At 36.9% G+C, this 21,164-nt stretch overlaps 3 protein-coding genes across 7 annotated transcripts; 1 reads left to right on the top strand and 2 right to left on the bottom strand.

Annotated features, from left to right (window-relative positions):
• The first annotated feature begins 672 nt into the window (after nt 1-672).
• LOC121235640 lies at nt 673-4,965 on the top strand. 2 transcript variants are annotated; one of them, XM_041131985.1, is made up of 3 exons: nt 673-982; nt 3,092-4,349; nt 4,457-4,965. In XM_041131985.1, exons 2-3 carry the CDS (start codon nt 3,177-3,179, stop codon nt 4,568-4,570), a joined length of 1,287 nt encoding a protein of 428 aa, XP_040987919.1. In that variant the 5' UTR covers nt 673-982; nt 3,092-3,176; the 3' UTR covers nt 4,571-4,965. The 2 variants fall into 2 exon arrangements, with proteins under 2 accessions (XP_040987919.1, XP_040987918.1); XM_041131984.1 differs by having other exon boundaries at nt 677-982; nt 4,448-4,965.
• A 335-nt stretch (nt 4,966-5,300) lies between these two features.
• On the bottom strand, nt 5,301-14,184 carry LOC121235639 (polyadenylate-binding protein-interacting protein 4). 4 transcript variants are annotated; one of them, XM_041131980.1, is made up of 13 exons: nt 12,912-14,178; nt 12,140-12,261; nt 11,873-12,024; nt 10,601-10,754; nt 9,915-9,946; nt 9,538-9,595; nt 9,392-9,422; nt 8,686-8,897; nt 7,966-8,220; nt 6,778-6,879; nt 6,584-6,634; nt 6,303-6,390; nt 5,301-5,736 (listed from the first exon to the last, which is right to left on the bottom strand). In XM_041131980.1, exons 1-13 carry the CDS (start codon nt 13,090-13,092, stop codon nt 5,588-5,590), a joined length of 1,587 nt encoding a protein of 528 aa, XP_040987914.1. In that variant the 5' UTR covers nt 13,093-14,178; the 3' UTR covers nt 5,301-5,587. The 4 variants fall into 4 exon arrangements, with proteins under 4 accessions (XP_040987914.1, XP_040987916.1, XP_040987915.1 ...); XM_041131982.1 differs by having other exon boundaries at nt 6,303-6,378; nt 12,912-14,176; XM_041131981.1 differs by having other exon boundaries at nt 10,601-10,751; nt 12,912-14,173.
• Nucleotides 14,185-14,808: 624 nt separating this feature from the next.
• Nucleotides 14,809-20,528, bottom strand: LOC121235641 (polyadenylate-binding protein RBP45C-like). The gene is made up of 7 exons (XM_041131986.1): nt 20,077-20,528; nt 18,301-18,775; nt 16,564-16,619; nt 16,357-16,487; nt 16,127-16,223; nt 15,865-16,029; nt 14,809-15,139 (listed from the first exon to the last, which is right to left on the bottom strand). Exons 1-7 carry the CDS (start codon nt 20,365-20,367, stop codon nt 15,137-15,139), a joined length of 1,218 nt encoding a protein of 405 aa, XP_040987920.1. The 5' UTR covers nt 20,368-20,528; the 3' UTR covers nt 14,809-15,136.
• Between the last annotated feature and the right edge of the window lie 636 nt (nt 20,529-21,164).

Below are 21,164 nucleotides of genomic sequence, written 5' to 3'. Positions count from 1 at the left end.
AAGAATATTCTTCAATGATTTTTTAGTTGCCGTACCACAATCACTCACAAAAGCCTGAATTACAAAATCAAGACAAAGTGGTTTTGACAATGATTTTTCACTCTAGAAGGATGCGGAATTTTTTGTTTAAATGAGTTGTAAATAAATTTGAAAGAGCTGTTGTTCCTATTTACAAATAACTTTTCTAGTACTTTATTTATTGATGGGATGGAAATTAAAAATAAATACATTTTTTAAAATTAAAAAAGAGATTTTTCGAGTTAACATAAGTTATGAACTCATTTTTGTGCGGAAACATAAAACATCTTATCTAATCTCATATCATAATTTTTCATACTTTTTTTTTTCTAGATACCGCTTAAATACAAATATTTTTTAATTTTAAATATTCAACTTTTTCACCTAATCATTATTTAATTATTACAATTTTTTTAAATTTTTAGACAAAACATAAAAATAATACAATTTTTATATATATTAAAATAAAATAATATTAAAAAATAATATTTTTATTTTATAATATTTTTATTTAATTTTTTTTTTCTCTCTCCCTCAAAATTTAAATGAAATATTTTAATTCAAATTATTTAAAATATTTCTACGCACAAAATTTATAATTCGGCGGGATCATGTGTTCTAACGACGTGGCAACCTCTTACTGCCAGGTTTCCCACTCCTCGTAACAGTCCGACACGGTATCAGTCTTCACTGCTTTGAATTCGCCACCTCTCACCCCAACTACCCAGACGAGCAGCAACACTGAACACAGTCACCGAGCTCGCGCTCTCCGCCTGAGACAACAAAAGGAAAAAAAAAGAAAAGAAGAACAAGTTCGGTCCAGGTTTTCTGTCGACTCCCGAAACACATCTGGGGTTCCTGAATCTGTTTTCCGAGAAGTGATTGCAAATTGTTCTTTAGTTTTACAGTCAGTAAAAAAAAAAAAACAATTTCTCTTTGGTTTCACCCAGAACACATCCCAAAGGTACGGCCTCGCGCAATCCCTAACTCATCTTTGCTCTCTAAAGCACACTTTATCTTCTCCTGCATGCTTTCTTTCTCCATCATCAAGCCCTAAATTTAGATTTTTTATTTTCCAATCAGGTTTTGGGCTATTGTTTCAGCACCCTAATTCTCTTGTTGGCTTTGATACCATGATTTTTTATACCATGAAATAAATTAGAGAAAAGAGTGAAGAAAGAAAACCATTTGCAGAGACAAAATCCAGTGAATTAATTTAATTCTCTTTCTTTTCTTTTATCCATTCGATTCATTCCCCTTTGAAAGAAGTAAAAGAAAAAAAGAGAAGAATCTAACGCTCCAGTCTATTTGAAGACTTTCAACGCTCAAGCTATATGAAAGAGCTTTCAACATGGAGTGGTTTTGGGTTTTTGCTTAGATAGTGTAGCTTGGCGTATTTTTTTGAGAGAGTTTCTTTTTTCTTAAGTCGTCATTTAAAAAAAAAAAAAAAACGTTTCAGCGACCAAAAAGAGTATCAGGGTTTGTGAGAGTAAGATCACCCTTTTTTTTTTGGAAGCATAGAAGTTTAAATATATTTTTATTAAATACAAAATTGTACCCATCTCAAGTCCTCAGTTATTGTGTGCATAATTGGTACTCACTCGTAGATTTTTTGATTTTATACTGCAAGTACGTCTATTTACAGCTCTACTTGACAACTACTGGAAGATTGGGTTTGCAAGCAAATTGCTCTATGGTTTATAGTTTAGTTTAGCTCAGGTGGTATAATAGTTGTAGAGCTAATGCCTGGATGCTCAAATTGTTTTATATTGCGAAAAGGCTTGCCTTTATAAGCCTACATGGTTGACAATAAATTTTGGATATATGTGCCCTTTTCCATGACATAGCCATACAATGGGAAGAATTGATGTTTAATTTTTTTCATGATGCAAGTGTGTGCATCTCTTAGTTGTTCAAAACATTTTTTGGTAAAAGAGACGCAACTCCGAGAAGGCTTTATCTTTTTATTCTATTGAATGGATTGTTTTAAAGATTTATATGCACCAGAAAGGAATTCGTTGACCATTTAAGCAAATGAAATACCAATTGCCTTTTCTGCAGCTGGGAGTTATGGTTTGTTAGTCTACTTAATATGTGATTTTGATTCTCTTATATTTGTGCCGAATGACAAGAAATCAACTTTTTTATTGATTTTGATAGTCTTTGCAACATTGAGTAAAATATCAGAAATCTACTTACTGGATGTCATTGGTATAGAGCTTGATGTTAACTGTTTAATAGAGGTGCACAAGTCTCAATTCTCGCATCCGTAGTATACAATGCCTTTTGAGGTTCCGGACATTTTGAAATGTAAAATCCTAGGGTCTGCTTCGTTTTCCAACTTCTACCAATGGTTCCAGAAAATGTGTAATTTTGGTTAGTTGGTTGTCTTCATTTCCATTAAATTCCCTCCTCAGGGTCAAAGACGATAAAATACTTGAAGAACCTGTTGGTAATTGCTACTAAATGGCCATTCTTCTTTTATAGTCACATGTGTTGCTTGTATTAGCAACTTATCCAAAAAAAAAAAAGCGTGTTGCTTGTAGTATCTGATTTTCATTCTATACCTGGTGAGGTAAACATTGGAACTAGTGGGATTTAGATCCCTAAGAGTTTCTGCCTGAATATAAGGATAAACTTAATTCTGTAATCTATATGCCACGGGAAAAGGTATCAAGGGCTTTCCTTATGAGCTTAATTCTTGCTTTATAACATGTTCTATTGGTTTACTTATCAAAAAAAGATGTTTCATTGATCCATCCACACCTGACTTTGAATGAGCTAAAATGTCTAGTCATAAATGGACACCGTGTGGCTGGTTTTTTCAATAACCTTTTGAAGCTGGATTTAAGTTTATAATAGCAAAGAAAACATCAATGGCTGTTTTTTGTTGTTTGGCAATATTTTTCTATATTAATATTCTGGTTACTTGGAACAAACATATAGTTATCTGTATGTTTAAAGTATATTTTAGTTTGGAGCTCATGGTAGTAACAAATTTTTTAGGCTGCTGAGATTGTTAGAGAAAAGAATGCATGGCATCAGATTATGACCATGTGGCCATTGGATGCAGGATAAACTATAGAAAGATTGCGCTGAAAGGAGATAAAATTTACTTATAAAAAAAAAGGAGATAAAATTTGCAAGTAATACTTAAGATGAGCCAAGCCTACCAAGGGAGCAACCCTGATGGCTCGGCAGATGTCCCCATGAAGCGCAAAAGGGGTCGTCCGCGGAAGTATCCGAGGCTAGATAATGGGGAGAAAGCTCATGTTGCGAAGGATCAGAGTTCAAACCGTGGGGTGAATGGTCGTGTCCCTCCTGTGTGTGAAGTTGTGAATGGAAATCAGCCCCGTCAGGTTGATTCAATTAGTGATGCAAATGATGACATGGTGGGCCAGGGAGTTTCTGGTGTCATTGAGGCAGGATTCGACGCCGGATATTTGCTGAGCGTTCGGGTTGGCAACTCCGACACCACTTTGAGGGGTGTTGTCTTTAAGCCTGGACATTTCATTCCTGTTTCAGCTGAGAATGATGTGGCCCCAGACATTCGAATGATCAGGCGCAATGAGATTCCCCTCCCAGCACAAACTTATACTCAGGTCCATGGCTACAACCCTCAATACAGAGAAAGGCAAAATTTCAAATCTCCAAGAAATGGAAATAATTCATTTCAGGTGCCTGGAGTAGCACCTGAGTCTGCTAGCCTTGTGGCCTTCAAAGGCAAACAGGCTTCTTCAGTAGTCCCAAGGGGCAATGTAGTGCCTCTGGTGCTCAAACCTGCTAGTGGGGTAGCACTTGCAAACCAACCATCTCCAGTTGCTATCCAAGGTGCTCCTTTGGTAGCCTCAAAGAGCAAACAGGTTGGAGGTGCTCAATCATCAGATGCTTCAACCCTCAACAACCAAGTACCAACAATTGGAAACCAAGCACTTACTTCTCCACCTCAAGCCAGCAACCAGGTTACACCAAAAGATTTGCAAAGTGAAAATGTTTCGTATATTCAACCTCCAGCAGAGGTGCTACCCGATTTAGAAGGCACATCAGCAAGATTGCCTGGCATGCCTTCGGAGAATCTATCGACTGAGGTCAGCAAGAGAACTCAAGCTCCATCAGAGTCAGCGAAGAGTGAAATTGATAGTAGTGGGTCTGCTGGTAAAATGTCAGTTAAAGTTTCTGGCCATGGTCAGAAAGATGAATTTAATGATATGGATCAGCCCCTCTTAATTGAGCCCCTGCAGGCGGTACAGCCTAATCTTCAGAACCAGCCGGGTCCCTCTTTAAAACCTATTGAGAATAATATAACTGGCAAAATGACTGAGCTATTGCAGGTAAAAATAATCCTTTAACATTATTTTGTAGTGGACTATGTACTCGAATACTCAACGCATGCGCAGTTAGGCACTGATGCACGGCACTTTAAAACTAGGTTTTGCAGGAAACCTCAATGGAGAACCAGCAGCCATTAAAAGCTTGTGGACTGAAGTTAGAAGAACCAAGGAGTCCGGAAACTAATCATGGAGATAAAGATATTGATCATACGAAGAAATAGTCCGGAAAATCAAGTGCCTGATTGAACAGAATCCACTTTGAACTGGTATCTTGTATATGCAATTTTCGCAAGTAACTCACAAGAAGTTCCAGATTGACTGACTGGAATTAGTCAATTATGGAGAAGCATATAGGAAAATTAGACAACTATGTGGAAGGTTGGGATCTTAAAATAGGAAAGGGCTGGCAGAGGATCCATATTTGGTTACGCCTTCGGGATCCGACCTTGTCACTTTGTGCCTTTTCAGCTTGTAGTTCTTAAGTCTTCTTTGCTCATAGTGCTTGTAATTTAGTTACAATGAATAGCCTCTTGTTGGGTGCTTGGTACCGCTCGTATGCATACATTACAATTGAAAAATTTCCGGTTATAATCAAATATGGTATGGCGTTTCATGGGGAGCACACATTTTGTTAGATGAGAAAAAAGAGAGAAGATACTTGCAATCGTGATTTATACAACCGTCGCATAATCGTTTAAAAAAAAAATGAGATATACATAAAAAAATTAATTTTTTAATGGTATGATATTTATGCACTTTAAGATTATATGTAGAATTACTCAGAAGAGTAATTTGTAAGAAATCCGTATCGGATGCCATGATTCACAACAATTCAACTCTTGTTTAGCTGTGTTGTAGTTCAATTTCCACAGCTTAATTATGGATTGTGGAGACCACCATTTGCAGGAAATGCGGCTAAGAAGATATGCAAGTGCATGCATGCTCTTAAAGGAATCTGGAAACATGAGGACTCATTTGTCATACATTGTTAATGGGGTAATAAACCTTCATCCATAAAATGGGTTCTACTGAACAAACCCTTGTTTAAAAATTAAAGGGATATGATCTTTTACTTCAAAGCGATAACACTTATAACTCAGTGCTGTTAAACTGGAGGACTTTTCTCGAATACAAAATTGTGGGCCAAAATTTTATGATTATAAAAATTCAAAAAAATTCAAAAAAAAAAAAAAAACAAAAACAAAAACCTGTTGAGGTGATTGAAATCGAAAACCTATTCATGAAAACTTGGTGCCGTAGAGACCATTAGCTCCTGGGACTGAAATTGGGCGGTTTGCAGGGAAGGTAGACTGCACAAGTGGGATGTGGTTTGGCACTGCGAAAGGTTGCTGTCCAGAGAGATGCAACGCTTGGCCTACTGCACTTCCTGCGCATTTCAAAAAACAGAAAGGATGATGCTTCAATGAAAACTGAGCATTTCAGAAGGTTGGTGGACGGACCTGAATCAGTCCTACTCTAACCGATTCCTTGGTTTTCCAAAAATAATCTTTCCTAAGGAAATCTCACTTCCTTTCACAATCATTTTCTATGGATAAGAGGGCAAATAAATTGGATACGTTTGAATCATTTTCATTATTTCTTTCCCTTGTATATATAGGTTACCTAGTCCACCTCAATCAGTTAGCAAGAAGACCAACTTGAGTTAAATTTAAAGAATATGTTAGTTATTGGGATTGAGATATATCCAAAATCCAACTAATTTCATTACTTTGGACCGTTACCATGATCACTAGCTGAGCTGTCAGCTCTTCATATGCAATTGGTAACACTCCTTGGTACATAACATTTAATCTAGAAGCTATAAGTGCAACCATATACAGGTTAAAAAATTGAATATTAGTAGTTAACTTCATCGATAATAATGATACCAACGGCAACAATATTCTGTAAAATAATAAATATTCAGCATGGACATAAAAGCCTTCCATTTACCTTGCTGCTTTTGAAATTGGACTTGATGTGGAGTCAAGACAGGATGCACAGATAGCGGTGAGATAGCGGCTGCACCCTGAACCAAATCCTTCAATGTGAAATAATAGTGACTAAGCAATCAGTTGAAATCACGGTAATAGATTTATATATAAAATCTAGGTGCAATAGATAAGCATGACGTGGAAAGAGAAAAATAGCGACTAATCCACAAAATAGAGGAAAAAGAGACTGAACTATAATCCACAAATGCGATCAAGTATCTCGCAGACACTGTAACTTACGTGAGAAACTGGATGGACATAGACAAGCTGACCCAATCGTCCAACCATAACCTGGGGAGAGAGAGAGATTATCAATTTATAAATAACCAGGTAACGAGCAAGAAACTCAAAATGTCTCTTAATCCAGTTACATCAGGCTATACATACTATAGAATCACTACAAGTATGACCCACGAAATCATTCTACTACTTACAGCTTGAGCTGTTGGATGTGTATATGCAGGTCCAGCCTGAACAGGATTATACTGTCCAGTATATCGAAGTGGCTGAGTCCTGCTTCCCATAGGTCCAAAAATCTATAGCCATAAGGGAAAAATTCAATGAAACCCACACCTAAGAAATATAAATTATTTTTATTATTAAGTAAGATAAAATTTATTAATACTGTAAGAGGTGTTATCCTAGTACATACGAAGCATACATGAGGATACTAAACAAAATATAAAGGAAAAAGTGCTAGAAACTCCAGAAAATTAAAAACCTAAGAACTCTAAGTTCTAATGATAATCTAACAAGACATGATAATCAACAAGGCGCATGTTTAGGTAATGCTACAAACTAAACCCTGTAAAACTTTTTTGCCCATTGGGCAAAAGGTTGGAAGTCTCATAACTGACGGACTCTGGAGTTACCTGAAACTAACTCTAATTGTAATTTAATACTTCTTTTTTCTTTCCTTTTGCACAAGGAATTCTTAGATAGAAAAACTTTGCAACATTCTTCAATAACCAAAGAAGTTCCCAGATTTTAGGTACAATGATTTTCTAATCCTAAGCAGCAGTCATTCCAGTAGCTCTTATTTGATCTAGATTGGACTAGTTCAACTACTACAAAGCATTCAAAGAAGATGTTTCCAGGGCTTATAAAACTAGAAAATAGGAGAAAGATCTTCTGCTCATATAACATATCAGAAGTGGGTTATGTTAAAAACCAGAAAATGATCCCTTGGCTTATGAAACCAGAGAAAGAGAGAAAGATCTTCCACACATATTCAGAACAAGTACTTCATTTTCTGGTTGTAAGATCGAGAGAAAAAGGTGTCTTGAGGATGAGATCAAAGCTGTCCTATTCTTATTGAACAACAATAAAGCACCGCTGCACCAGGCCCAAATGGGAACAACATCCTTTCTCAAGGCCTGGGATAATGTTGGAAATGAGGTGGTAAAGGCTGTGAAGTCTTTCTTTGACCCAGGCAGCCTATTGAAGGAGGTAAATGCCACCGCATTTGTGGTGATTCCTCAAGCACATAAAACCAATTAAGCTGAAGGACTTTAGGCCTATTTCTTGCCACAATACCATCTATAAGTGCATTGCTAAAATTATTGCCAAGAGGATTAATGACATGTAAGAATAAGAACTCAGAAACACCTAATAATACATACAGGTTGGGAAAATCGAGAACCGCTGACACCATTTCCAGCTGTCAAATTACCATACGGGACAACCTTGACATTCATGGATGAACGAGATGCAAATGTGCTGAATTCAGTTTCTGGTTGAACAGAAGCAACAGGCCCCACAGGAGAGTTGTTTGGTATGTAAGTCATGCTTGCAACAGTTGGCACTGCTGGAGCCATTGATATGGGATTTGCAAGGGACGGAGAGAAAATTTTTGCTCCTGGATTGAGCTTAAATTCCTAGAAGAAAAAAAATGTCAAAAGAAATCAGCTTCATTACCATTAATTATGCTACACTATTTCTTACTTTCTCTAAATTTGTTCTGTCACCCAGTTATTTGTATTAACACCAGTGATTGAGAGTTAAATGAAGACCTCCAAATTGAAAATATTAATGGCAATCATACTTGGATATACCAATGTATACCCTGTACTTATTTGGCTGTCAATAACAGTTATCTTACTTATAAAAAATAATACTTGTTAGTCAATGGTTCTCAAATACAGTTGTTAATTCCAAGATGCTCCAATCAACACTTAAAACAGAATTTTTATAATGAAACAAATAGGTTATTGGTGACCCGATTGATGATTAAAAATTAGATGGTCAAGACAGGCATCCAATAACTCACAAGACAAGATAAATTGAACTAAACATAACAATTCAAGGGAATTGAACATGGTTTTTCCAGATAAATAAATTACCTTAGAACTTCTATTAGATTCTGGATTTTGTTGAGGGACCATTTCAGTTGATGTTGTGAATGAACTAAGATTTGACTTTGAGGTGACATCCACATTTGGTTTGGAAGAAGTCGAAAGACCTGAAGAAATCGCATCGGATGAAGAAGTTTCTGCTGAGGAGGGCCTTTTACAGCATTGGTTGTCTGGTTTAACCGGTCGAGTAGCAGGATCACCAGATGCTTCATTTGGCAAGAGTTGGGATGTCCTCTTTGCATACCCATCCTCAACAGGTTTTACTTGGGTAAGGCTGGTATCCACTGCATTGAAAAGTATTAAACAATATTCAGACACAGAGAACTAGAACGATAACTTCAAGTTATACGAGGCAAAATGACATAATAATCTACCAATCGCCTAGTCAGAGAGTTTTGCACTTGCAAGGGAATGATGATCAAGATGCATCTCAATAGAGAGAATGCCATGTTTAAAAAAGATTACAAGCATCGACCCAATTTCTATTCAGCTATTAATACTGTGCAGAAATGGGTGGGTACTATTGTAGAAAATAGTGAATATGTGGAAGTGAGCTTAACAAGAACTGGTGGCTAAGATGCTGACTGCTAATATAAAGAAACATCCCCTACTATAACAAGGCATGTGATTTCTATTTAGACGTGATTCAGATGATTTTAATCCCTCCAAAGAGTACAATGGATATTGAATTCACAACTTGAAGTAGATCCTTGAACTTCATCAGCCTGCACAAAGCAATTGAACCGGTGAGTATATTGAAAACTATAATAGGCAAATATTTTTACTTTCCAAAAATCCATAATCTATGTAAAGGGAATGACTATGTTCGTCTAAACATACACTTGCTTCCCTATGACACTCCATCTTCTCTCTGAAAATATCTTGTTCACTGTTTGACCTGTCATATTTAGCCTGTTAGTCAGAAAGACAATATACAGGAACCGAGAATGACAAACAAATATAAAGATGAAAATATAAAAGGAGGAAATATTTTGAAGCCGCACAAGAGTGCGTCCACGTCACTATATGTATGAAAAAAGGCAATTGCCCCAAAGGGATCTCTGGTTCTATTTGCCAGAATAGACAGATGGTAGAAAATTATCCAACTGATGTGCACTCCTGATGCTAGGGCCAAGGACAGCAACTAGGGCCCAACTTTTAGGGGGATCATCAAGATATCACTCCCAACATTAAATAAGCTCAATGGTTAGGCATACCTCCCATCAGATTCTCCAGAAGCTTCTTCAACCTGCATATTGAAGAGATCAAGTGAGAAAAGAAAACTAAAGTATAACTGACAGATGCACACCGACCTCCAAAAACTAAGATTATCTTACAAAGTTTCACATGCAACACATGAACCCGCATATTATGGGCTGTGTAGCCTACCCTATAAAAAAAAAGTTACAAAAGGCCTTCCATCATCTACTAGCTTTGAACAAGCAATTTGGCTGGATCTTTTCTTAAAACAAAAAAAGAAGCATGACAGCTTTACAGCAAACATAGCTCCTAAGCTCCACACTGGGAAAAATAATAATTCACATAGAGTACCTAAATTATAAAGGTAATCATGAGTTCTAATTCCCATATTAACTACTTACTAGGTGAAACTGGGCTTTACAATTGAATTTAGGGAAGCTTCAATGCTTCAAGATCAACTTTTTTGGGTTACAGTGCAGATGTAGCTAGCATTTTTCTAGCGTTGTTACCACAAAACTAAACCTCTCAAGATTAGAATATCCATCCATGAACATATTGTTCAGGAACATGAAAAGAAGAGGCAAATCTTAATTGATATTAGCTGAATTTTTACACACACGCGCACATATAAAGAGAATAGACATACATGCATATGTATGTGTGTGTGTATAGAGAGAGAGAGAGAGAGAGAGAGAGAGAGTACCTTTGCTGAACTTATCCTGTCACTTTTACCATCTTCAATTTCCAAAGCATCCCCTATCTGATTTGTTGGTGATTTTCTCCGTTCATGCTTCCCTCCAGATATTTTGGGCATCAAACCATGAGCAAAGCCATTCTCTGCTCGAACCGAACTCCTGCTTTTGCATGTGATAACATGTACATAAGTTTATACCAAAATTGAAGAGATATTGTCTCAAAATAGAGTAATTAGTAACCAGTCATCTTTATTAAAACTCCCGATAAAGAATAATCATGCAACTTTTCTCCAATAACTCAAATTCAAGCTTGGACCCTCAGGAAAACAAATTAAGTCATTAAAACATGAGCCTAGTCAAGACTTTTGAGCGAGTATAAAACTTTTTTTTATGATAAATAAAACTTGTTATTAATTCTTCACAAATTTAAGCACTCAGGTATAAGCCCCAGATTAAATCACCACTGCACCACTAATATATAATTAAAGATTATATAATTTTTTAATAAGATTATATATAATAACCCCATTTAACCTTTTTACCTTCGCCCAACTTTTTTTTTAAAGATTACAACACCTCCATATACCAGACATGTTAAAGCATAGACCTTGCTTATTTTGAGATTTGAACCTATGGTCCCAATAGAAAGTGTTCAGTTTAACTTATCCAAAAAATAAAAGTGAATAAATAACAAGGATATAAGTACTTGGCCATCAGGCTAATGGGCTCATGGAGAGCACTGATTGAATAATAGCTTTTGCAAAGAATAATGAAATATTGATATTGATAAAGTCGAGAAGAAGACTCTCAAACATAGTCTACAGTCAACCTCAACATATGATGTGATGATGAATAACATTTTGCACATATTTTCACTGGAAACATGGAAGAGGAAATGCTCAAACAAATCCCTTAGATTAGGCTATTGGTTCTAAGAGAACTATCAACCAAAGAGGGCAGTACAAATCCATGCAGTCCTCAGATTGGATATTAAGAAAATGCCTACATAAAAGCCGTAGACATACTGGCTACAAAATGTCAATTGCTACTTTCTTAATTGAGTGCTGTTAGATTATTAATTTCTCAAGCGAGCAAGCAAAAAGAAAAGATATCTGCTCATAATTAATTGCATGCTGATCAAAAAGTAAGCTTTAATAACCTAGCCTCAAACCATTCGTAACACTTACTGGTATTCTCCTTTTGTTATAAATCATAAGTAAATGTCAAAAGGAATACTCCTTAACCATGATTTCGGTCAATATGAATCTAACAATGACTACCTTGTCTGATTGATTTTATTCTTATGTATGGCAGACTTCGTAGTTTTGTTTGCCTCCATCACTGGATGCTCAGAAGGTACAATCCCTACAACAGCTTCTGTATGATCACCAGCCATATTTCTCGCAACAACATCAGCTGAAAGCTGAACCCCCTACACAAAATGCAACATTTTTATCGCACAATTTGTTCTACATGATATCAAATAAATTAGGAGTGAAAATAAATTAGGAGTGAAACAAAATAAAAGAATCAGAATAGTGACATACCTTTGCAACAACTTGAACTAGATCACTTGAGTGGATTACCAGTGTGTCTATGAGCACACCATTTGCTACATTCGAATAACTTTTTCCCTTTTTAGTCAAACTTGCATTCTTAAGAACGATACCTAAGCAAAGCAAAAATCAATTTGGTAAATATGGTAATATACTACATAAGCGTAAAAAATATTATTCTGAAAGACACTTGAAGCCCTCTTGATTCTAAAATACAATGACCAAATATGGCTCATATCCAATCAGATCCTTATAGTGATTAACACTTCAAATCTGAAAAGTAAAAGCCCCTCCTATAGACTAAGTCATACGGTTCTTACTTGTACCAGTTCGGTTGAGCAAAATATAACATCATTCTCAAATCTGATAAATAAATCATCTCACAGTCAGATTGCTCACTTCTGGTCCTTTTCTAAATATTCTAAAGGAGGAACAAATCAAACTTACTTTGTCATTGTCTCGCCTTTGGGAAAAGAAAAATGGAAATATAAACAATCGATTCCTCATTCTCATTTCCACTCCAAGGAAGAAATGAAGCAATATACTCGGCGAACCTAGATCAAATTCCAGACAAACCAAACCCAGCCCAATCATGCCCACCATAACTCCTCAAGAAAATCAAAACCCAGATGCAATTTGTTCCAAACAACAAAATCCCGATACACTTTCGCACAACAATAAAAACCCAGAAATGATCGATATATGAATTGAATAAAAATTCCAAAACCCAAAGCAAAATAATAGGAAAGATTAAACGACATACCGTAGTCGTCTTCGACAGAGGAAGTGTGGAAGAGTCCAGAATAGACAGAACCGTCCTTGACGTGCACGTCAACTGGGAGGCCAATGATGCACATAGTGGCCAAGATCAAAGCCTCACTCAATGAAGGAGAAGAAGAATAAGAGGTCTCATCGTTCAGGAACTCTCTGTCTCTGCAGCCCATAATGATCACTGTTTTCAGCTGATTCAATTTGCTCTGTTTCTTTCTGTACTCTCTCTCTCTCTCTCTCTCTCTCTCTTCTGGAATTTTCTTTCACAGCGTGATTTGGAAGTTAATGCAGGGAGGGATCTGAAGCAGCGATGGGCTCCTTTGTGGGCTTTTAACTAGGATGTGAGGGAATTGGAAAAAACTTAATACAAGAGGGAAAATAAATGAATGAAAAGAGGAGCTTTTGCGCACGTAATGCGTCTCTCTCCAGATCCTCCCTCCCCACGCCAGGGCATCACCGTCTAAAAGTAAATAACATAGGGGCATGTACGTAATCTCACTTTCTTTTTTCTGAATTTATTGCTCCACTAATAAATAAATAAAAGAAAAAGGTAATTTTATTTTTGGTGCACGAAGCATGAAATTCAAACAGAGTGGCGTGGCATGCGATTCTTGAATCCACTCTAACTTTGGTTGTATCTCAAAAAGAGAACCTGCGAAGCGGTCGGGCTAATAAACATAGAAGAATAGTTCACCACTAATTAGCTGACACCTAGGCTTTTTATCTAAGCTATCATGTGTTGCACTACATTTGATTATTGTAGATTAGCAGAAACCCTTCACACCCCCTATCCGCCTCGTTGCATAGCAGCTCGCACCCTCCTCTCGCACGGCTGGAGTTTGCACGGTTGAAACCCACACGCCTTCGTCTCCTCTAGCGACACATAGGCTAATCGTGTTCTGTTTTTGCTTCATTTTCTTCTTTGTGAATTTGCATTTACATCATCTGTAAAAGGAAAAGATAATCGATGGGACTGATATTGGGAGGGGAAGAGAACGACCAAGTCTTGCTTCTACACTTGTGATATTGGAAGGGAAAGATAATCGATGGCATTTTCAGATCCCGTAGCAATACAATACACTTGTGATTTTCTCTTCTACATTTTAGCAAACACCTTGTATGCACATTGTGTTCTCCATCACAGTAGGTCTTCTATGTTTCTATCATCATTTTCCTTGATACAAACAACCAACCTTCATACCTCCAACATAAACCCTAATACTTCAATCCATCAAAATAGAAACAGAGAAATTGAGAAATTTTTTGGGAGACAATCATCTTCTTCTGTTTTCTTTTGTTAATCTAATCCAATTTTATTGTTTTGTTTACTTTACTCATGTGTTTTTAGAAATTGGATATGAAATTTATTTACTTGCTTTTAGCTAGAGTTTGAATGCCTTATGATGCTTCTCTCTACCCACCGTCGAAGATTTATACAAATTGAATTTTGTAAACCTAATTGTTTTACAGTCAAACCCAAGAAAATATGATCGAATTTTCTCCAATAGAAATGCATGGATTTGGAATTGGAAGTGGTTAAAATAGTTCGTACATTGCCGAAAATACTTCAAAACGATCTTTCTTCATAAAATCACCACTTTCTGTGGTAGCATTTTTATGTAAACGAAGTAATTCGCATCCAAAATTGTCTAGACTACAATCCATGCATGCATTAAATTTAGGTCAAGTTTTAAAGTATTTGTTGCTGAACCACTGCCATCATCATTTTATTAATAAGGATTCTCATTAGAGGTTCTGAGAAGAATATCATGAATCTAGAGGAATTTGAAACAAGTTCATATTGGAAAAAATTTTCTTTATTTTTTTCTTTTCGGAAAAGTAAAGCCGTACATACATATAATCAATCATAAAGCACCATCAGTACTTGGGGGGTATTAAAAAGCATCAACGTCACGCAACATCAATATGTAGACATATAGTACCTTCCATACAACAACACCATTACCAAATATTGGCAAATCCATATTGTCCAACACTATCACAAAAGTTACACCAGCATCACCATACTAGTGCCTTCATATTACTCTTCGTCACAACGGGAAAAAAAATATAATAATAATAAAAAGAAAAAAGAAAAGTTAAAACTAAAACAAATTGATATCACACCATCCTTCTTACAGCCAATGACCAAAAATCCAACCTAAATTGCACTGGGAACACAGTGAGGCCGGCCTTCAGACTTGAAGTGGGTAAAGATCACTGCACATGGCAAAAATATAAACAAATTATGAACACCATGATCCAAATATAACATGTGAATTGTGAATAGAGGACAAGCATGATAACAGAGAATATTCTAGCTTCACAACACACCACTGGCCTCCCACGCCTGCTTAACAATAAATTATATAAAAAGGTTTGTCAAAAGGCCATTGGAAACCTAATATATCCAATTATGTCCAGTCACAGAACATCAGCCCCGGGTAGCCAATCAGCAAAATAATATTACAAAATGATTTCCAATCCACTCAGCGGAACCCACCCAACAAAGCTGCAGTTTTTCACAATCAACAGCACAGATAATGACCGCCTCCTTTTCATTTAGAAGCATTTCCATCAGAGAGGAACTAGAAGTTAGCTGATGGGACACCTTGTGAGCAAACTGATTCCATTTTTTTTTTTTTTTTAATGTCAGGGAACTTCTCCAAGGCAGGGTCCTTTGGACCCATCCTTGTAGAGTAAACTCCGGTCCTGTGCACCGTACCCTCGGAAGTTTTCCTACACGGAATTGGTTAAATCACTGACTTTTCACCAAGGGGTGTGGCGCCAAAGGATTGTTTGCACGTGTTGAACCTTGGACCTTGAAGGGAGTGATACCCCAAGACCAATACCTTCACCACTTGGGCCAATCCCTTGGGGTTAACCTGATTTCAAATATGACTATACAGAGAGGAAAAGAGACTGAAACTCGCAACATTAGTTACCTGCTGTGGCTGTTGGTAAGCACCAGGCTGCTGGTAATTTCCATATCCAGGATAGCCTCCATAATACATGTTAGGGTCCTGGGCAGGGGGTGCGTATGTATATGCATCGTATCCTTGTGGGTACCCATAATATGCACCATTCCACTGTGTCTGATCTGGCTGTGTCTGAGCCAGCACAATAGATAGATTCTATAAATCATCCAGATAATGGGAAACATAAACAGTAAAAAAGTCGTTAAAAAAAATGGTCACAACTCAAAACCTGCTTGTTTGACGGACTACGCCCCCATGACAGTCTAATACTTTGTCCTCCTAACTGAGTCCCATTCATTAGTGATAGTGCCTGCTCTGCACTAGCTCTGAAGTACATATAAAACTGATGATGTTACAAAGAAAACTAAAACTGATGATGTTACAAAGAAGAGAAGAGAGAGAGAGAGAGCGAGAGAGAGTCAGACAGACTTGCAGGGCACTTTATGTAGAGAATGTTACCTGCTCGCAAATTGAACAAATCCACAACGCTTGCCCATTGGTATTTTGACATGAACTAACTCCCCAAACTGGCCAAACACTTGCCTCAACAAGTCATCTGTGACACTTGAATCCAAACCCCCGACAAATATCTGTCACCAGCAGTATCAAGTGTCATTAGCATATCACAGGAAGTAAATCATATCAACATTATAGCAAACTACCCACAGTTGTATTATTTCGATCATTCTCCCCCTGGTTTCCTTGAGTATTCTGGTAAGTAGCTGCAAATAACAAATACATGTGAACTAACAACATTAATATCAAAGTTTTCAGGGCGTATATATAGCATCTAAACTTCTTCATGTTCCTGCAAAATGGGTGCACCATGCACTCAGACAGATGATTTGATGCGGTGCCAAAAACATTCATTCTGAACTGAGCCATTTTGAATCAGTTCACAATGACAAAAACATACTAAACAAGTTCCTGGAACCAAATGTGGGTTCCCCAAAATCAATCATATGGACATATGTAATTTTATTTATTTATTTTTCCATATGATAAAAAAATAATATCATAGATTTGCTAGATTGGAAGACAATCAAGAGAATGAATATGCCAGGTGTAAACAGAACAGAAATAAATATCTCAACAGATTGAAAAACCCTCTAATAGTATCCCCTTAGAACATGCAGTAACTTTTAAACAAATAAGACAAACCGCTACAGGTGAATTGTTGAATCTAGTGATATATTTAAGATTCTAAGACCCCATCACAAACCATGGAAGTGGAAGTATCTGACACCCGGAATCAAGTTTCCCTCCAAAATTGAGATGCCACACAAGCAATACAAAAAATAACAGGAGGAAATGATATAACTGCAGTAATAAGAACACAAGAACAGAGAATGTACTATAGCATTTTTGAAGAATAAAACTTCAAATTACAAATCCATCATGACAGGGTTAGTAAATTGTATAGTAAATTGTATATTAAAGCTAACAAAGTATTTAGTTCTTGGCTGCTATAGTTATTTTAAGCCCTCAATTGAAAACCAAAAACGAAAAAAAGAGCAAGCACCATTACTTGTACTATAAAATCTTTAAAGTAACAGCACTATCAGGCGCTGCTATAGGTATTTTAAGCCCTCAATTGAAAACCAAAAACGAAAAAAAGAGCAAGCACCATTACTTGTACTATAAAATCTTTAAAGTAACAGCACTATCAGGCATGGGCCAAAAAATTACAAAACAAAAACTGGTATCCAACCTTATGTGAAGGGCTCAGGGTAACTAAATCACATGTCAGAAAAGAACATAGGTTTCTACGATTCATGTAGGTAAAAAATAATGGAAATGGAAATATACAAAATTTGGAAAAGGGAATGAATTTAAACTTGACTGGTAACTCTTAAAATGTATGGAATTGGAAATTCTTAATGAATAAGTAACTGGAAAAGTAATTCTGAATGTAGCATAAAAAATGCCACAATAAGTATGAACTTTACGACATAAACAAGATAACTGACCTAAAATGAGCCACGGATTAAAGTGGAATCATTTCAGCTGAAATCAGTTCCAGGCCCCCCAAAAATGAGAGCCTCTTGGTGTCCTGCTTTAAGACAACATGAGTTTTATATAAGTTTTTGCATGTTTTAAGAGAATTGAAATGTGCCCAATTTTACAAAGGTAAGTACTGGAATGAAATGATCGTGTAAGTCCCGCCCGTCTTCAAATGAATAACTGAGAACAGTCAAATACTTGACAATTCAATTCAGGGAAAAAAAAAAAAGAAACACTAGCATATAAGGCAAGAGAGATCCCTTTCCCCCAGCAAAAGAAAGGAAAGCGACAAAGCAAACAAGTAGACCAAGCAAAAACATAAATCAAGCAGCAACATTTAAGTTCCAAAATCTTGTGAAGCAATCGCACCAAAGTATTAATAGGGATACCAACACATACGTTTCTGATATTGCTGTCCACCAACAGGTTTTTTTGTAGAGGCTGGACCAATGCGCATGGGCCTTGTAGAACAATACTGGCCATTCATTTCAGTCATTGATCGCAACTGCTCACTCTCATCACCAAACCTGACAAACCCATAACCCTTTGAACGTCCAGTGGTCCTATCAGTGACCACTTTTGCACCTTTCACTGATTTGTATACAGCTTTGAAGGTCTCTTGAAGCAAGTAATCAGTAACATCAGCCGCCAAATCACCCACAAAAACTGTATGGTCAGGACCATCTTCTTGTCGCCTCTCACCAGCGCCAAGAGTGGCCCAGTTCAGCCGGAAATTCTGCTCGGTACTCGGCATTAATGTGCCATTGTATGTTTGCAAAACCCTGTCTGCCGCAGCATGGCTAACAAATTCAATGAAACCGTAACCGTCAGATACTCCCGTTTGCTTATTGCGAATAACCTTGGCTGATACAACCTAAAATAACACAATAAAAACAATGAGATCAGAAATAAGAGATGGTAAGAGAGCGGTGATAAAGGGCGAATATGCAATAACTTATAGAACAATTAAATTGGATTGTAGGATGTGCAAACTTCTGATGGCCAAGTCTGTTGCAAATTTTTACTTAGCTTCAATAGCTAAAACTACTAGCATAATATAAAGAACTGACAAATTTTTTTTTAAGTTAAAGAACTGACAAAAAATGAAAGATTATAAAACCAGTAAGTAATTTCAAACTTGTTTTATTTCCCTTTCAGCTTCACTCCTGGTACGATTTTCATCAGGACCATCGAAACAGAAAGAAAGCTTTAATAAAAGAACAAATAGAAAGAAAAGACTCAACGAAAATGAAATAGAAAGAAAATAATTTATTTTTATAAAAGTAAGAAAATAATTTTTTTACAAGCAGAAAGAAAAGAAATAATAAAAGAACAAACAGAAAGAAAAGACTCAATGAAAATGAAATTGAAAGAAAATAAATTTTTTACACATAGAAAGAGAAGAAAATTAAAATTCACAAATTTAATATTTTCTTCCCATATATATATATATATATATGTATATTATATATTTTTTATGTCGGAAACCTCTCCAAGACAGGGCCATTCGGACCCACCCATGTAAAGTAAACCCCGGTGAACCGCACCCTCAAAAATTTTCCTACATGGAACTAGCTAAGTCGCTAGCTTTTCACCAAGGGGTGTGGTCTCAAAGGATTGTTTGCACTCATGAAGTATTAAACCTTGGACCTTGAAGGGAATGATACCCAAGACCAAGGCCTTCACCACTTGGGCCAATCCCTTGGAATTATTTTCTTCCCATATATCATTCCCACGACCGAAAAGCTAGCAAAAAACCGGGCTAATTTGCCTTTGGATTTGTAAAATAAAATTGAAAAAACCACAACCACACAGAGAATTACCATAAATGACAGCTGGTCTGTGAGTAGTTTAGCCGAACAAAAGTTATATCATAACTAAGGTTCTAAGAAATCAAGTACTGACGATATAATACAATTACGCAACAAATGAGCAAGTTATATTCGAAACCCTAACTTACAGTAGACAATGCCAAATCTACTATATAACCCAAACAAAACAGAGCCCCAGGCCCAAAAAAGTAAAAAAAAAAGGAGAAACTCTTTTCCTAAACAAAAACCACGCAAATTTTCCACCCACACAAACAAAGCTCTAGATCGGAAGAAAATAGACGTATACGCACACGGATTTGTCCACACACACAGGTATATATATATAAACACACATATTTTTTACCTCTCCGGTGTGAGTAAAACACGTGAGGAGATAATTTTCCTCCATCCAGGGCAGCAAGTCCCCGATCCATAGAGACCGGATCTCTTCGGAACCGGAGTTCTGCGCGGCCGGATACTGTTGGGCCTGAGCCTGCGCCAGCTGCGGCGGCACGGCCTGGGGGGCCCAACCTGCCGGAGGGACCGGCTGCTGCTGAGACTGCTGCATCATCATCCACTGTTGCTGCTGCTGCTGCTGCTGCTGGTACTGCTGGCTCTGCTGATCCGATGACATCGGTGGTGGCTGTTGCATCATGGCTAAGATCCACACGCAAAACAAACAGAGAAAACAAAAAAACAAACGAACCAAAATAAGGAAACTGGACCAAGGGAGAGATCAATCAGAACAAGGAAGAAGGGGGAGGGGGGGAGACGAGAGATCGATTCTAAACCCTAGTCAGGGCACCAGCGACGGGAAGAAAGAAGGTTGAGGGCCCGAGGGGGAATTATATAGGGGCGCGTGGGGTTGGGAGGGTGGAAGAGAGGTAGGGATGACACGTGGATTGGATCTATTGGACGTATTGTGAAAGGGCACGTCGGATAATATAACATGGAAAATGATTGGATTATTTATTATTATTCATTTATTATTTTTTTCTATTTAATTTTTTTATTTTTTATTTTTATTTAATACTACCACTTCCCATAAAACATGTGTATCGCTAAGCTTTGTTTTGGACTGTCATTTTTGAGTCTATTGGTCTGTTTATAAAAGTGGAGTTGGGCTTTGGGTAATTAACAGACCTAAAACTCGTCCCTTTCGTTCGCGCTCTTGCACCCTATTTTCCTGAATCCCCAGTACAAACGTTCATTAAAGGAAAGCTTTGTCTGAACTCTTCAATGGAGGAATCGAGTTCAGTTTTGGAAGATCAAGGTACACATCTACATAGTACATATATCACTCCTCAAGTTTTTTGTCGCTCCAATTTCGAATTCCGAAAAAACCTTTTGTAATATACTAAGAAATCTCTTCAAAAACTGCCCAATTCAAACATAAAATGCTCTCAACTTAGCCGTTTGGAGGATTTTTTTGGGAGATGAGATGTCTAGAAA

Source organism: Juglans microcarpa x Juglans regia, chromosome 6D (genome assembly GCF_004785595.1).
Source record: "Juglans microcarpa x Juglans regia isolate MS1-56 chromosome 6D, Jm3101_v1.0, whole genome shotgun sequence".
In the NCBI taxonomy this organism is placed as follows: Eukaryota; Viridiplantae; Streptophyta; class Magnoliopsida; order Fagales; family Juglandaceae; genus Juglans; species Juglans microcarpa x Juglans regia.
Note: the sequence above shows the minus strand (reverse complement) of the source record. Positions and strands in the feature narration are given on the sequence as shown.